The sequence below is a fragment of the Pinus tabuliformis genome, chromosome 5_2 (assembly GCF_031772625.1).
Source record: "Pinus tabuliformis cultivar Carrire ecotype Pingquan chromosome 5_2, CPIR1, whole genome shotgun sequence".
In the NCBI taxonomy this organism is placed as follows: Eukaryota; Viridiplantae; Streptophyta; class Pinopsida; order Pinales; family Pinaceae; genus Pinus; species Pinus tabuliformis.
This window is the reverse complement of record NC_142306.1, coordinates 109,455,817-109,474,474: the sequence shown is the minus strand read 5'-3', so window position 1 is coordinate 109,474,474 and position 18,658 is coordinate 109,455,817. Positions and strand designations below refer to the sequence as shown.

Sequence of the window (18,658 nt, the reverse complement as noted above, 5' to 3'; positions counted from 1 at the left end):
TTTTCTTTTTTTCAAAGAATTTTTTTTAATATCATATTTTAGGGTGGAAACCATATAAAAATATCACATTTTTTAGATTTTTATTAAAACAAAAACAAAAAAAAAAAAACTCATATTTGTAGGAGTTTTAGGAGAAAAAAAAAAGAAAAAACATAATTTTTAGGGCTTTGGAATGAAAAAAACCAGTGTTCATTTTTTTTTATAAAACATTTTTTTATTCGTCTCGAGGGTTATCTTATTCATTAATTCGAAATTTATGAAATAATTAAAACAAGGCAGGCCCGTGTTCAAATCCCCCTGACGTGACCCATTTTACAACAAGGAGGATAGGTTGTAAACCCCTAGATATTTACTAGTAGTTACATGTTAGGCAGGTTGCTAGGGTACTTCGGGATACCCAAAAAAAAATTATTCCTTGAAAAAAATACTTTTTTAACCATTTATTTTAAAAATAGGGAATATTTTTCAAAATTAAAAATTAAAAAGTGACAGTACCCATAGCTCATGATCATCACTAGGGTTTCGACCTGGAATTTCTGAAGCTTCTACAGCGTGTCAGACATATCGCATCAGCGGGCCTCCTCCAAACTATAGCTCTTGGGAGATCAAATGAGTGCACCAGTTGGGGGAGAGATATCCCCTCCTAAAGGAATATTGTTACTGGTGAATCCAGTGACAAAGGAGGAACATCTATAGAGAAGGACAAATATGGCGAGGAAAATGGAAACCCCATGATGGGAGCACAATGGCAGGCTCGGATCAGGGGCCAATGCCTGTCGAGAGCCATCAAAAAACTGAGGTTCGTTATTCCAAACAACAAACTATAATCTTACCACTAATATATGAAGGATCATGCATTGATCTGTAAATTTATATGGATCTAGCCATGACAAAAAGATCTCATCAAATGGATCCACCTGAAATGACAACCAAAAGGAAATATAGATCTAAAGCTTGGAGCCAAAAGTTTTTTCACATTGGTCTCCACCAGTTTGGAGGATAAGGAGATGGCTTTTTAGAATGGGTCATATTTCTTCTATAATATGGGTTTATTCATGATATTCTGGGAGGAATGCTACAACCTAGATCAAGAAAAGTTTATGGTAGCCCCGGTCTTGGTTCTCTTGTTCTCCCTTCTGGTTGACTTTTGGGATCTGGATATTCTAGAGGGAATCAGAAATTCCATAGTGAGATTTATCCAAGTGGTTGATTCCACGCGAAAAGGATGTTATACATTATATGAAATGATATGCATCTAAATGAATATCACAAAAAATCTTCTAGAATTCATCAAGCTGGAGTATCGGGATGAAATATGGCAGCAACCATTGGACTACAAGTATATTCTGTTTCGATGCCGAAAATGCCATGAATATGGTCATTTCTTTAGATATTTCCTTTTAAATCACCTTATTTCCATGGAGAAAGAAATTAACAACGAAGTTTCCAAGACTTAGGAAGATAAGGATGGCTTTCAAATGGTCACCAATAAAAGAAGAGTCCTAAGTCACCTTTAATAAATACCCAAAAGATGCAACACAAGAACCAAGCCAGCAATAATAGATATGAAGCATTGGCAGAAGATAGTGAAAGCCCAAGAGAGCCAGTAAAAATGGAAACTACTAAGAGAGCTATGGTTCCCCACAAACTAAATAACAAAAAAAATAAGTGCATGAAGAACCTAAAGATCGAGACGAATAAGAGACATTAAGGGACCAGGAAACTATGGAGATAGATGGGGCAGGAGAAGAGCGAAGCATAAAAGAAATAGTACTAAAATGGTTATTTAGTATATGGAGAAATCTGGATGAAAGATTCATACCAAAATACCAAAAAAGACTCTATAGAGTACTTTCCAGAAGTATCAAGCTAGGTAAAGTGAGGAGTCAGTGGATCAATAAGGTAGTCCTCAATCCCAATCAAGAAGTGGCATAGATCTAGGCTCACAGGGGAATGTTGGAAAGAAGATAAGTACCAGAACTAGGACTATACATGTCCCATTGGACCTTTACTTGGTCCACCATGCGACGTCTGAGTTGTCAAGTTCGATGGTCCAAAATGAAAACTGGATCTGCCTTCAGATCCCCCTCATTTGTTACCTGTAATTGATGCCAATCTAAAATGTGAGAAGGATCATGAACATACTTATGCAATACTGAAATATGAAATACATCATGCATATGATGAAAAACTGGTGGCAGAGCAAGACGATATGCTACAGGTCCAATCCTTTCAATGATTTCAAAAGGCCCAACAAATTGAGGAGAGAGCTTGGATCCTTTCCCAAATTTAATAGAGATTTTTTGAGGTTTTACTCGAAGAAAAACAAATTCTCCTTCTTTAAAACTATGATCCAGTCTATGCATATCAACATAGCTCTTTTGTCTATCTTGTGCCTCCTTTAATATTTTCCTTATATGACACACTTTTTCTTCCATTTCTTGAAGCATTTCAGGACCTACCAAGATCTTGTCCTCCAACCTATCCCAACTTAAAGGTGTTCTACATGGTCTTCCATATAATAGCTCATAAGGTGCCATACCAAGGGAGCGATGATAACTGTTGTTGTATGCAAATTCCACTAAAGGAAGATAATCTTCCCACTTATATTGTTGATCCATTACATACATTCTAAGCATGTCCTCCAATACTTGATTTACTCTTTCAGTTTGACCATCAGTTTTCGAATGATAAGTTGTGCTAAAGTTTAATTGAGTTTGGAGGGCTCCCTGAAAGCTAGTCCAAAATCTTCCTATGAAAACAGAGGCCCTATCTGATATGATTTTCTTAGGAAAACCATGAAGTATAATGACCTCCTTGATAAATACTTGTGTTATTTTAGATGCTTTATAAGTATCTCTAATAGGTATAAAATGGGCACTCTTGGTAAGCTTGTCTACCACCACCAAAATGGAGTTATGTCTCCTGCTTGTCTCAGGTAATTCAACAATAAAATCCATAGATATTTCTTCCCATTTGGACTCAGGAATGTTATGTGGTTGCAACAAACTTGTTGGATGACCATGTTCTGCCTTAACTAGCTGGCATTCCAAACACTTTGCCACATAATTTGCTACATCCTTCTTCATGCCAACCCAAAAGAATTTTTTCTTTAAATTTTCATACATCTTTTGGACTCCCGGGTGAGCCATATACACTGCATGGTGAGATTCTTTCAAAATGAGTTCACAAATCCCATCTCTATCTGGAACCACAATCTTCTTCATAAATCTCACCATACCATCGTCATCATAAGAGTACCCCTCCATCTTGCCTTTTTTAGCCTCTTTCCCACATAGTTCACATCTAACTTCCTTACACCAATCATCTACATCTTGTGCCCTCAAGATGCGTTCCTGTAAATCAATCTTCAATGGTATCACTGAAAAGATGTGAGGTCTTTGACTTAGTGCATCAACTACTTTGTTTAATGTACCCTTGATGTAGGTTATATCAAAATCATATTCACTCAGGAGTTCTGACCACCATCTTTGTCTAGCATTAAGATCACTCTGAGTAAATATATGTTGCAATCCTCTATGATCCATTTTCAATTCAAATTTCTTTCCCACCAAATAATGTCGCCAAAGCCACAAGGCATGAACTATAGTTGCAAGTTCCAAATCATGGGTTGCATAGTTTTCTTCATGTGGCCTTAACTTCCTAGAGGCATAAGAAATCACCCTACCATCTTGTGATAGTACTGCACCCAATCCATCTTTTGATGTGTCAGTACATACTATAAATTTCCTGTCCATATCTAGAACCTTCAATATCGGAGTTGTAGTCAAACATTGCTTGAGCTTGGAAAAAGCTTGCTCACACTTATCTGTCCAATTAAATCTTGCTCCCTTCCTAAGCAATGAAGTGATTGGACTGGCTATTTTCGAAAATCCTTCCACAAATCTCCAATAATATCCTGCCATACCCATGAAACTATGCACTTCATGCACATTGGAGGGTGTTGGCCATTCTGAAATTGCATCAATATTTTTTGGGTCAAAAACAATGCCTTTGCTGGAAATAATGTGTCCAAGATAATGGATTTTTGATTGGAAAAAAGAAAATTTAGACATTTTGGCATAAATCTTGTTTTCTCTTAAACATTGCAACACCAATCTCAAGTGTTGCTCATGCTCTTTAGGGGTCTTTGAATAGATTAAGATGTCATCAAGGAACACTTGTACGAATTTGTCTAGGTACTTATGAAACACACCATTCATCAAACTCATAAACACTCCTGGAGAATTAGATAACCCAAAAGGTACAACCACAAACTCATAATGACCAAAACAAGTTCGAAAAAGTCTTAGGAATATCCTCTTCCTTAACTCTAAGCTGATGATACCCCGATCGAAGGTCGATCTTGGAGAACACAGTGGCTCCCTTCATTTGATCAAATAGATCATCAATGCGAGGCAAAGGATATTGATTTTGAATAGTTACTCGATTCAACTGCCTATAATCAATACAAAGTTGAAGAGATCCATCCTTCTTCTTTACAAATATTACAGGAGCTCCCCAAGGTGAAACACTGGGTCTAATCATACCCCGATCCAATAATTCTTGCAGTTTCACTTGCAACTCCTGAAGTTCAACAACAGACATTCGATAGGGAGCTTTGGATATTGGTTCTACTCCAGGCTTAAGCTCTATGGAGAAGTCAATCTCCCTCTTGGGAGGCAAACCAGGCAACTCTTCTAGAAAGACATCAAAAAATTCCGAAAGGATAGGATATTTCTCAAAGGATGAAAGCTCTCCCTCATTTAGAGTCATTATAGCATACATTTGACATCTTTTTCTAAGACTTCACTTCAACTGCAAGGCTGAGATAAGCCTTAAAGAAACATGTCTCTTTTCCCCATGGAGAACCATATATTGGCCCTCATCACTCACAAACTGAAGGGTTTTACTTTGAAAATTAAGCACAGCCCAATGGGCTTCGAGCCAATCCATCCCAATTATTACATCATAATGACCAAGTGATGTCACATAAAGATTCACATGTGTGACACACATTCCCATGTCTAAAGGGCACTCTTGCACTAGGTATTCTACCTTTTGAGAACGCCCTGAGGCCATCTCGACCTGATCAAAATTATTTTGCTCTTTTTCCACCAATTTACATTTTAATAAAGCATTAGGAGAAATAAAACTTTTAGTTGCACCAGGATCAATTAAAATAGTAACCGTCATACCATTCAATTTTTTGGATGCTTCAAGCATTGTTGACTGATGCTCAACTTGACGATTGTGCATAGTTGCATGAATCCTATGGGCTCTGCCCATATCTCTAATAGTGGCCTGCTCCTAGTCTGATTGTGCCTCAATCTTCTTTTCAGGGCAATCTCACTCATAATGAGGTCCTCCACAAGTCCAACATCCATTAGTAGGAGCATTTTTCATCAATTTAACCCTTTTATTAGGTGATTGTACTGAACTTTGAACTAATTCTTGAGTGCAAGTACTACTTTGTTGAAGATGTTGCCTTGGATTATTTCTATGGTTCTTAAAAGTATGATTCTTTTGAAATCCTCGATGATGTGATCCACTTGTCTTATTCCTTATATCTGGTCCTCCCCTTCTAGGGGGTTTCCCATGGAATGATAGATTGGGGGCTTTATCCCCACTTTTGCTTCCCAACAATTCTTCCTCAACTATAATTGCTTTTTTCACTACCTCATGCAATGTAGTAGGCATCAAAATGCACACCTTTTCCTTTATAATAGGATTCAATCCATACAAAAACTTGTTTACCTTGAGAGCTTCAGTATTGAGATAGGTAGCATATCTAAGAAGCTCCATGAATCAAGCCTCATATTCAAGTACCATCTTAGTTCCTTGCTTAAGATCATGAAACTCATTCAACTTCCTCTCCAAGTATTCAGTAGAAAGGTACTTTTCTTGAAATTCCTCTTCAAATTGTTCCCACGTCAAGGTAGAAATGGAATATCCCAATTGAGATTCTAAGTTCCTCCACCATAATAGTGCACTCTCCTTAAGTTGGTATATAGCCAACTTGGATTTTTGGTTGCTAGAATAGTTCCACAACTCAAAACATAGGCACATGTTTTCCAACCAAGCTTATGCTACCTCGCCTTTGGTGGTACCCTTAAAGATAGGAAGCTTAACTTTTTCCAACTCTCTATGCACATCTCCATCAAATGGTACCTCATGCCTCTCTACTTGAGACGAAGAACCAAGCACTGAAGGATTCCCTCCAACCCTACTAATCAAGACTTCAGTCATCTTCTGGAAGGATAACATCATATCCCTTACTTCCCTGACAAATATTTTCTCAGATTCTCTAGCTTGGGAAGGTGGAGGTGAGACTTCCCTCCTCCTTCGTTGCCTTGATGTTCTCTCCATGATTACTTAACCTAATCAAGGAAAATTCAAATAAGTAAATAAAAGTAATTACCTCTAAATATTAGTAGGCAAGCCCTAGGTTATAGTTTTAACCGGCTCTGATACCATATGTAAGATCCCTCGACTACCAACTAGGTATGTAACTCAAGTTACCCAAAAAAGGTGTTTTTTTTAATATAAAACTCATCCATGTTTCATACAAACATTGAAAATATATCCATATTATTTCTATATGTTAAAAATACTTTACATAGACTTTGTATCATGCTTTTGGCCTTTCGTAGTACATGAAAAAAACACATTAATCGTCACATAAATTATAAGTCTTCCAAAAATGAAGAAGAAATCATCATATCCAAAAACATTCACATAAATTATTAAGTCTTCCAAAAATAAAGAAGAACTCATCATATCCTAAGCATTCATTCCATGTAACATAAAGTTCAGATGTTAACATTTGATCCATTCATTTGCAGAATATTTCTTTGCAACAATACCCTATATTTTAAACATAAAATTCTGCCATTTTAGAAATATTTGATAGTATTATGAAATCATTAAATGATCACAACATGAGGATTCATTTCCATTTTCTCTTCTCTATAACTTATTTACTAACGTCAGAGATTCTTACTCGTGATGGAAAGCAATCTGCCTTTTCTTTTGGCTCATATATTGTTGACCCCACTAGAATACTTTCTTTTAAAATCTCTGATACTATAACTTGAATAATCTTGCTAATTTCAAATCCATTTATCTTACTTCCAAATTAGTTATCTTATTTACCCCAAACAACTAAAATTAATCTCTTTATGTACTCTGAGAATATTTCATCAATACCATAGCTTTACATGCAAAATATTCCAAGGGAATTTATATATATCCTAAAAGGAAAAATCCAACATAATTCTTATTTCAATTTTTAAAACATACGATACAATTTCCAATACTTACTAAATTACATACAATTTCAATTACTTAATAATACGGTAATATTTATATTACTTTAAAAGCATGAAAAAGAAGGTGATGCCATTGAATCTCAAACTTAGTAAAATAAATTCAATTTAATATTCAAATAACATCCTTGTCAAGGAAGGATACCAGAGTATGGTGTCCATAAGTGATTGGCCATAATTACCAAAATCCGTACTATTTGAACTAAAGATTCTTATTGTTACCATTGCATATTGCATGAAACAAAATCAAATTATATCTTTCCAGCCTACAGAAAGACTCAAAATATTATTTTCAACGACAATCCAAACAAACAAAACAAAGTGTTCTTTCACACTCTCCAAACAAAATTACTCCCTGTGGAAGCTCACAAACAAAACAGAGTGTTCTTTCACACTCTCCAAACAAAATTACTCCCTGTGGAAGCTCACAAACAAAACATAGTGTTCTTTCACACTGTCCAAACAAAATTACTCCCTGTAGAAGCTCAAGCTCATGTACTGAGATTTGGTGTTATGTAGAGTGCAACATTAAAATAATAATAAATTATTTAAACTCATTCCAAAATCAACTATTGGTAAAATGACCAAAAATCCCAGTGTATAAAACATTTAATAGTATATTCCTTCAAAAATTATTCCAAACTAATATTTTTACAAAAATAAAAACTTTAAACTACATAATGCAAATGGATAAATCATAAAATCTCATTTTCCAAGAATGCATATAAAGATTACCAAGGTTATAAAATATTACCAATGTTATAAAAGATTACCAAGGTTAACCTCTTTTAGAAACTATTCAAGACCAATACTTTTGGCAATAATGAAAACTTCAAACTACATATTGAAAAGGGAGGAATCATAAACTCATATTTTCCAAGAATGTATATATAGTAAAAGTTACAGAGGATTACCACACTAATTTATCTTGTAAGGTTTTATAGTAAAAGTTACAAAAGATTACCACACTAATTTATCTCACGCATTAACCAAAGTAAATGTAACACACCAATATATACACCCATCAAGCTAAAATCATTATCCACCTTTGCATTTAATGATACGACGCTCTACATTAGTAGGATGACATTAGTAAGAAAAAAATTAAGTAGAGATATATGTTTTTATTTTCTGCACAAAGAATAAATTCTATATTTCAAGAGAAATTTATTTCTTGCAAAAATAATAAGTGTTATATTTCCAGGAAAACATATGTTGATAAATGGCAACAAGAAATTTGAGTTTAAATTTGTCCTTGAAATTAAAATTGAATTCTATTCTCATAGCCACTTGTAAATAGTTTATTATGTTTAATTAAATTAATTAGCTTAGGAATTTCGAGTTGGAAGTATTTTGGAAGTCTTGTATATGTTCTCCCTAAATTTTAGGGGTCCAGTATGAGTTTAGATTGAATTTTAATTAGATAAATCTGTTTACTGAGTTATAGTCAGTTAAACTAGTTCTAATTATTTATTGAACTAGTAGGGGATTAACAGTCAGTTGGTGCATTGGTGAATCCACAAGTGCTACTCCAGATAACTAAAGATTCACTCATTGAAAACTCATGCATGTTAGTTCTGAGAAAGACCCAGTTGAGACTAGAGTGCAGGGACAGTATACTATCAGTTGTATGATTTACTGAGTTGTAAATATCATGCATGCAATTAGGAAGAGGCCTAATTAGGATTGCGCAGTTTTGGAAGCATGAATTCCCTTTAAATATGAGTTATTCATCCTAGGAATTGCGCAAGAAAATAGGGGCTTGGCAGGCAATGGAAATTGGCTAAGTGTTGGCTAAGAGCGGGCTTGTGAGGCAGAGAATTGAGCATACTTGTGCAGAAGTGTTCTAGTGAGAACAAGATTTGTATCTTCACTCATATTTATGATTAATAAAATACAGATAAGAGGGGTTTTGAGCAGTGGCTTTCCCCACGAAAACTTGTTAAGTGCCAGTGATTTTTATTCTTCTTGTTCATATTGTTTTCATCGATCTATTGGCTTCTACTAGTTGAAAGTAGAATTAGATTCTTGTCCTGTGCTTTAGTAAATTGCATGAGATTGTGAATCTACAGGAAAATCTACATAGTATTAGAGTTGAAGACAGTATGCTAGAAGAGATTTCAAAGGTTTTAGTTATGGGTTATAGGTGAAATTCGAATTTTCAATACATACCTCAGGATCAGCATATGGCATTCTACGGTTTGCGGCTCGAGTATTCCTTGGAAGGTAGCTCAGATTATATAGTCTAGAAGCAAAGAATGGAGGTTGTGCTGGAGGATAATGGCTTGAAGGAATTCATTGATCAAGACATTCCTAAGCCAGCAACATCAGATGCACAGAATCTGGCCAAATGGAAGAAGTGTGTGGGAAAGGCAAGGCAGATAATCCTTGAGGGAGTTCATGACCACATTTTCTGAAGTCTCAATGGTAAGGAAACTTCATATGCTATGTAGAAAGCATTGATGGACTTGTATCAGAACAACAGTGACCAAAGGAAATTGGCACTGAAGGACAAACTGTGAAAAATCAAAATGGAGAAAGGCGAGACTATTCCAAAATTCTTGACCAAGTTCACTCAATGTCATGATGAACCTGGAAGTGTTGGAATCACGGTTGTTGAGGATGATATGGTGAGTCTTGCTCTTTTGGTACTCCTAAAGAATTGGCATAGTTATTAGGACTTTGCCAATGGTCGGGATAAGCTACCAGATTGGGAACAACTGTGGTCAGATTTTATGTAGGAAGACATCAAGAGGAACACAAGGGGTGGCTCTTCATCAAAGACTAATGATGAAGATAACTGTATCTTAGTGATTAAGGCGAAAAAGCGAAAAGGGAAAACTTCCCATTCCAAATCGAATTCTTGCCATGGAGGTAAGAAGAAAGATGTGACAAAAGTTAAGTGCTTTCATTATCACAAGTTGGGCCATTTTGCTACAAATTGTCCACTCAAGAAGTCCAAGAATAAGTTTTTAGGAGGATCATTGAGTGAGGCTTTGGCCTCTCAATTCGAATTGGAATTTTCCCTCATTTCATGCATGGTGTCATCAATGATGGGAAGTGTATGGTACTTAAACAGTGGAGCTTCATTCCACACGACTAGCAACAATGAGTTATTCAATGACCTGGAGGAGAAAGATCTCTAGATGGATATCGAGATGGGTGATGAGGGCGATGTTACATGATCGATGTCTCCCACTACCCTTGTGGGATGAGTCATGCAACACGTTTATGTTCAAAATCGTAGCCCGCATCATATTTTTGGGATGAAAAAACCAAAGGAGGCTTATTCTGGTAAGAGGTCACATGTTGGCCACTTTAGGATTTTTGGGTCATCAGTATATTTCCAAGTGACCAATGATGCATGGAAGAATCTTGAGCTAACAACATATTTGGAGATATTTGTGGGGTACACTAATACACCTCACAACTATCGAGTGTACTTTCCGACTAGTAGGATGACAGTGGTTCGTTGGGATGTCAGATTCAAAGAGGAGAAGTCCATGCGAGTTTCCCTTGAGAGGGAGCTTCAGCTACATGCGGTTGAGGAGCTTTTAGCTCCTAAGGTTGAGGAGCCTCAGATTGATGTGGAGCAGCCACATGCAGAGGATCTGGGAGTGGAGACATCCACTTAGGAAGAGTCTTTCAGAGATGGGAGAAAGCGCAAAAGAGAGGCGGATGATTGTTGTCAGATGCTAGAGAGAATGTGGGAGCAACCACATCACAGCGTAGATAGAGGAGGTCACCTAGCAGATACACTAGATACATGGCTCTTATGATCGGATGTGTTGTGACAGAGCCATCTTCCTTTGAGGAAGCAGTTCAGCAGCTGATTTGGGTTGATTTCATGGTGGACGAGTATGACTCCATAGTTCGTAACAGTATTTAGGATGTGGACCCGAGACTAGAGGATAAGTCTGTGGTAAGCTCTCATTGGCTTTACAAGGTAAAGCAAGCTACAGATGGTAGTGTGGAGAAGCATAAGTCTAGATTTGTGGCCCATGTCTTTTCAAAGGTAGAGGGGATTGACTATGATGAAACCTTTTCCCCTATTGCAAGGTACTCATCGATCAAATCTATATTGGTACTATCAGTGCAGATGGGTTAGAATATATATTAGATGGATGTAAAGACAACCTTCCTTAATGGCACGATAGAGGAAGAGTTGTACATAGAGCAGCCGGAAAGTTTTTAAACCTTTGACAGTGAGTCGCATGTGTGTCGAATCAAGAGAGAATTGTATGGACTGAAGCAAGCACCTCGTGCTTGGTACACCAGGATAGATAGCTAATTCATTGGGTTGGGCTTCACGAAAAAGTGAAGTGGATGCAAACCTATACCACATAGTGGTGGAAGGTAAATTGTTGATAATTTTACTTTATGTTGATGATCTCATACTTGACAGGTGATGATCAGTTGATCAAATCTTGCAAGGAGGACCTTACAAGAGAGTTTTAGATGAAGAACTTGGGGATCATGCATTAATTTCTAGGCATGGAAGTATGGTAGGTTGATGGGGAGTTGTTTGTGTCTCAAGGAAAGTATGCTAATGAGATACTCAAGAGGCTCTGCATGGAGAGCTGCAAGCCTATGGAGACTCCACTAGCTGGTAACTAGAGGAAGGAGGATGCTACTTTGAGATAGGTAGTGGGAGCTACTATTTACAGGCATCTTGTGGGTTCACTCATGTACTTGGTGAACACATGGTAGGATTTATGCTATGTAGGTTAACCAGTTCAGTCAAGCAATGGTTAGGCCTACCAAGTTGTTTTGGAAGGCAGAAAAGCATCTATTGAGATACCTCAAGGGCACTACTCAACACGAACTATGTTATAGATGGATAGAGGGAGTGAAGCTTTAAGACTTCATGGATGTAGATTGGGCAGGAATTCCATCCAACTGGAAAATCACATCCGGAGTGATTTTCAATATTGGGTCAGCGGTAGTTTCTTGGTACAGTAGGAAACAGAGATCAGTTGCACTCAGTTCAGTAGAAGCAAAGTACATGGCTGTAAGTCATGTAGCATTTGAGGCCATCTAGATGAGGAAGAACATGGTTGGTCTATTTGGTCAGCAAATGGACCTGACATTGATTTACTACGATAATCAGAGTTGTATCAAACTCTCTGAAAATCCAGTTTTTCATGATACATCCAAGCACATTTATATCTGATATCATCATCTCAGAGATTATGTGCTGAGGCAGATCATGTTGTTAGAGTACATTCCCACGGAGCAGCAAGATGCTGACATTTTGACAAAGGAATTATCAAGATGTAAATTAGAGTTTCACAGAGATAGGATCGGGGTAGCAGATAATCCCTTTCTTGTTGAGAGGGAGTGTTGAGAAATGGCAACAAGAAATTCCAGTTTAAATTTGTCCATGAATTAAACTGTCAATTAAAATTGAATTATATTCTCATAGCAACTTGTAAATAGTTAATTAAGTTTAATTAACTTAACTATCTTAGGAATTTTGCACTGGAAGTATTTTGGAAGTCATGTATATGTTCTCCCTAAATTTTAGGGGTCCAGTATGAGTTTAGATTGAGTTGTAATTAGATAACTCAGTTTATTGAGTTATAGTCAGTTAAACTAGTTCTAACTGTTTGTTGAACTAGTAGAGGATTAACAGTCAATTGGTGCACTGGTGCATCCACAAGTGCTACTCCAGATAATTGAAGATTCACTCATCGGAAACTCATGCATGTCAATTCTGAGAAAGACCCAGTTGAGACTAGAGTGTAGGGACAGTGTACTATCAGTTGTATGATTTACTAAGTTGTAAATATCATGCATGCAATCAGGAAGAGGACCTAATTAGGATTGCACAGTTTTGGAAGCATGAATTCCCTTTAAATACATGTTATTCATCCTAGGAATTGCACAAGGAAATAGGGGCTTGGAAGGAAGTGGAAATTGGCTAAGTGTTGGGTAAGAGCGGGCTTGTGAGGTAGAGAGTTAAGCATACTTGTGTGGAATTTTTCTAGTGAGAACAAGATTTGTATCTTCACTCATATTTCTGATTAATGAAATACAGATAAGCGGGGTTTTGAGCATTGGCTTTCCTCGGGAAAACTTATTGTGTTATGTACCATTGATTTGTCTTCTTCTTGTTCATATTTTCTTCATCGATCTATTGGCTTCTGCTGGTTGAAAGTAGAAGTGGATTCGTGTCCTGTGCTTTAGTAAATTGCATGAGCTTGTGTATCTACAGGAAAATCTACAACTTAAAGCAGGAACAATGTGCCTAGACCTTCAAAACAATGACTACTAACTCTAAAACAAGACTTTTGCAAAAAACTATTATTAGATGAAAGATAAATATATAACTTTAAAGGAAACCAACTATGCGAAGGAGGATGTTAGATAATAGGAATATGAACATCATCTCTTCCAATTATAGTTTACACAACATGGTTTATTTGCTTTTTTTACTCAGGTGAATTACAAGCTTAAATTGTAATCCTCTTTTTCTTTTCCTTCCCTAACAAAAATTAACAGAAACTCTTATTCAAAATATGCTTTCCTAAATAGAAATGTATTAACATAATAGTAACTCTTCTTCAACATATTCTTTCATAATTATAAATGTATAATAAAGCAAAGATCTGCAAATTGAAAATAAGAACAGTATATAGAGACTACAATTAGCACTACAGTGTTATCAACTCAAAACCCATTTAATTGAAGAATTACTAATTGGAGCCACTATTCACCCATCAGTTAAAACACAAACATATTCTTGGAGTTCTATAATTTCAACATATGTATACCCAAAATAACTAGATGGTAAACCATTGGTTATGATAAGATATTTTATAACAACAAGAACTATTTTAAAGGTAAACTAACTACATATTCATCCAAGAAAGGTTAATTAAAGAAAAATATAACAAACTATAAATTTTACCTGATACTCAGTCATTCTACTTTGTTCAGCAGCTCTACTCGCCAACTCCAACAAACTAGTCAGATTTACCACCCAACCATATCCAAAGGAAACCTTTTTCCTTGGAACCCCAAGCTCTATGAGCTCACAAATAGTACCAACTTCAACAATAGTGAGAAATTTCAAGCAACTAAGGAAGATATCATATCTTCCTCTCACACCACTTAGTCTCAATCAACCAAGATAAATCACTGGCATTTTAATTTAGGAATTGGGCAATCATTTTGGCAGTATTTCCCTACTCTTTCTCTTCTTCTCCATCGGGAAAAATCCTTCAATATTTATAAGCATGGAGTGGAGTGACACCTCACCCCCTTCATGCAAAAATTAACCAATTTTTGATATATAAAAATTTGTATTATTCACCACCCCCCTAAGGTGGCACCTCTCCAAATTTTCCCCTTTTATCTTATTTTATTTAGGTACCTAAATTATGTAATATTCACCACCCATGTGTCTACTTAAGGATTTTTCTTATTATTTATTTTTTAAAGTAGATAACTAATATTTTGCATTAAAATAATATTTATTTTGAATAATCCTCTAAAGTGGGTAAATTGGATTTAATTCAACTTAAAGTTTAACTTAGATTAATTCACCTGGTTGATGTAAGCCCTTAAGTGGTGTTTTTCAGTCAAAGAATAGGGATTCCACACCCCTATTGTGCACCTCTCCTGACTTGTTAGGACTTCGCACCCTTGCCTTGTACTTAGGACTCCACATCCTAGTAGAATCAAGACTCCACACCTTGATCTTTCGAAAGTTAGGACTTCGCGCCCTAATCTTTCCCATAGATTCTCATCTATTCTTCTTTGAAGCTACATGGTTTTCCTCAAGGTATTGGTTGTGAGCTCATATGCATCTGATGATCTGTTGGCAAGGCCTTGTTTCCCTAGACCTGCACATCATAACCTCATAGATTAAAAGCATCAACAAAATTCATAATGAATTTAATTCAATCACATTTTACCCAAATGTATACATGACCTCCATAGTCATCTGAGCATCCTTCTTGGCAATAACTAAGTTCCCTGCCAAATCCTACTAAATACAAGGTCAATCATGTATAATCATATACATCATAAATCATCAACAATATTATGGTCTGTTAACTACTCCACATAGTAGCTTCCATTCATATGTCATAATCATATGTCATAAGCTAGATATAAAACAAAAGGAGACGTAAATCAACATAGATATGATACATATAATCAATCACATAGCCACACATAAGAGGAAATATAACTATGTATGTAATATATATAATAGTGTTCCCCAATCAAGTGATCGATCCAAGTCCATAACATATAAGTCTGTCATATATAATCCGTAAAAAAATCACCCTCAATAGGGGTCACAAAACTGTACTAGGAAAAATGGGATGCTACAATTGATCAATTATGGAAGCCCACACATGACGATCATAATTGGAGACAATGGAAGGAGAAAAATGATTGGGTGAATCCTCCTATTACTAATAAGTGGGAGACTCTGGAAAAGGAACTCAATTCCAGGAAAATTGCCAAACAGGACAGTCCAAACATTATTAGATATTGTTATTCCACCAAAGGTATGTTTAATGTGTGGGAGGCTTATAAACTTGCAGTGGAAGAGATCCTAGATCATCACAACTCTCTGTGGAGAAATATATGGAAAGATAATATTTGGCCAGATATAAATCACTTCCTTTGGATAGTCTACCAAAGGAGAATTCTTACTTGGGACCAACTACAAAAAATAGAGTTTTGGGGACAATTTTACTGCATTTTATGTAGCGACCAAGGATATGACCTTTAACACCTCATGAACATGTGCCCCTTTCCTGAGCGCAATGGAGCAATTTAGCTCTTCTATTTGGGCATATAGACAGGAACCAACATAGCATTAAGAAAACAATTGATATAGGGTGAAAAGGGATTTTATTGAGCCCAATCCTCAATAGAACCTGGGGCCTTGCAGTTGGCTTCCTTCTTTGGGCAATATAGAAAGAATGTAACAAAAGAAATTTTAAGGCTCAGTGCAATACTCAGGAGGGGATCTAGAATGGAATTGTTCATAATATTTGAGAAATAATATTGGAAAACCAATGGCATTTGAACGACTAGCGGGTTTCTCCCCATGAGGCTTGGATCCTTCATCAATTAAATTTTTCTCCCTAGATGATATCCCCATCATCTTGGAAACTCATAGTCCCTCCTTCGTCTTCTCTGAATCATTACTCGATGCCTCCGAAAGGATTTTTGAAGCTTAACTTTGACGGTGCATCTGTAATATGGGTGATGCTAGGTATGGAGGGATAACTAGAGATTCACATAAACAAACTAAATTCATTTATGCAGTGGACTATGGATTTGCCAGCAATTATGAAGATGAATTTACTGCCTTAGAGAAAGGCTTACTCCTAGCAAAAAGAGAAGGGTACAATAAATTGATGATAGAAGTTGATTCTCATCTGGTGATAGAGGCAGTTAAAAATTGAATCAAGGATCCAGTTACAAAAAGATCAGTGATAGCTGGAGAACAACCCGCTTGGTGCAGAGTATTGGAAATATTGTTACTGAGTTCGATTACTTAATCCCATCCCACATCAGAAGAGATGGAAATCTGGCAGCATATTTTAAGGAAAATTGGGGTTGCCAAAATATTTGAAGGGTGTTGGAATCCCATTAGCCTGTTGATGACAATAGAGAAGATATGGATGACCTAGAATGGACTTTGGAAAAAGATGTTAGTGATATTCTCTTAAACCACCAATATTCGATTCAAAGACCCATGATCTAGGTGAGAAATGAAAGAAGGGCACCAATGGGATCTATGCCATGGTCAGGAGAGTAATGATATGGAATGGCAAGTGGCTGAAAGGTGGCCCTCAGACATATCTCCCCATGCGCAAGGTGGTGACGTTTTTTAATGCAGTTAATTTTTGGCACTTGCATTGATGCGGAAGCACAATCCTTGGGTTTTAGATGGTTGGCTTAGACCAACATGGTCAAATTGGTGTAAGCTTTATAGGATCCTTCAAACATAGCCTTATCATCTAGGCAGTAGCATAAGAGGCATACCAAGTCGAGAACCTAATTGGAGTGAGCATAATCTCTCCTCTCGGACATTGCAGTCGCGGGTATGTTCAAATTGTTTTTCTTATGAATGCCTTATACCCTATGTTTTGTTCAAATTTCACAGTTATGTGAATGGTTGTCTCTAGGGTGTTATCTTGGTCTAGTATCGAACCCTCCTATGAGGATTGGGGTTAAGGTTCGATTGTTTCGTTGGATTTTCTAGGTGTTTTATGCCCTTAATTAGAATGTTATTTATTTATTCTAGAAACCTACCACCCTTGGTGCGCATGCAACCTAGGAATTTTCTCTTAATAATGGTTCTTATCTCTTGCACGGGGGTTTTGTTCCTTCTTTTGCTTCCCAGAAAAACCTTTTTTCTAATGTGAAATGGGGATTTTTTGTGAAGGTATGCTGGATTTGGATATAGTCTCTTGTTTATGGAGTTATTGTGACCTCTTGGATGTTGCAAGTGGTTTATGTCATCGAACTATGTCACGGGGGTGGGAAAAGTTTTGTTTCACTGGCCTAATTTTTTTTTTCCTATGGTATATTGTTGTCTAACTCCTATAGGGTCGCTTTTGTTATCACCTAGATTGAACCTCAGGCTGAAGGAAGGCAATACCAGGGTAACCACAAACCATGCTTAGCCAAGTAGCTAGCCCTACTAGGCTGAGAGAGGGCTCTCTCCATAAGGATCTTAGCCAATATGACTAGATCAGGAAAAGGATTTTAGGCTAGGTATAGTAGCACGAAGTTTTGATTGGATTTTGAAGGGGTTTTGCTAGATCAGGAGGAGCTCGACAGTTTAGGTCTAGGGAATTAGGTCAAAATAGCAAGGTACTTAATGGGGCAAGGTAGGCATAAGTTTTAGCAATCTAGGGCTTGATGGGTGAGGTTTTTAAAACTGGTGAGAGGCTAGGAAGAGCATGTGATTATCATGGATCCTTCCCAAACTGTAGAAAACATGAAATGGTGAATGTTTTCCCAAAGCAGAATAGTGATGTAATGAATTCTGCCTATCAACTTGAAAGCATTCACTTAGAAGCAATGAAATGATTAATGAAATACACAAAACATAATAAAACATGATCACAAGAGAAGAAACTGTACTAAAACTCCATACCACATGGATCCCATAAAAATAGCAGCAATTCTTATTAATCTCCTACTATACTGCTACAAAATGATATACAATCAAGGTCTAAGCATCCAGCTAAGTCCAGCCCTTTACAATGAGAAAGAAGAAGAAGATATAGGCTTTGTTTCAACATCCTCCCATCCTCAGGGGTCGAATCCCTAAGATGAGGAGCTAATCT

At 36.6% G+C, this 18,658-nt stretch overlaps 1 protein-coding gene across 1 annotated transcript; it reads right to left on the bottom strand.

The window, feature by feature from the left end:
• Positions 1–4,809: 4,809 nt before the first annotated feature.
• On the bottom strand, positions 4,810–5,289 carry LOC149157745 (DNA damage-inducible protein 1-like). Its single transcript, XM_089433775.1, has one exon. The coding sequence runs from the start codon at positions 5,287–5,289 to the stop codon at positions 4,810–4,812; it is 480 nt and encodes a 159-aa protein (XP_089289901.1).
• Between the last annotated feature and the right edge of the window lie 13,369 nt (positions 5,290–18,658).

Coding starts and splice junctions, on each gene's coding strand:
- LOC149157745 (XM_089433775.1), bottom strand. CDS start 5,289: ATGGGCAGAGCCCATAGGATTCATGCAACTATGCACAATCGTCAAGTT.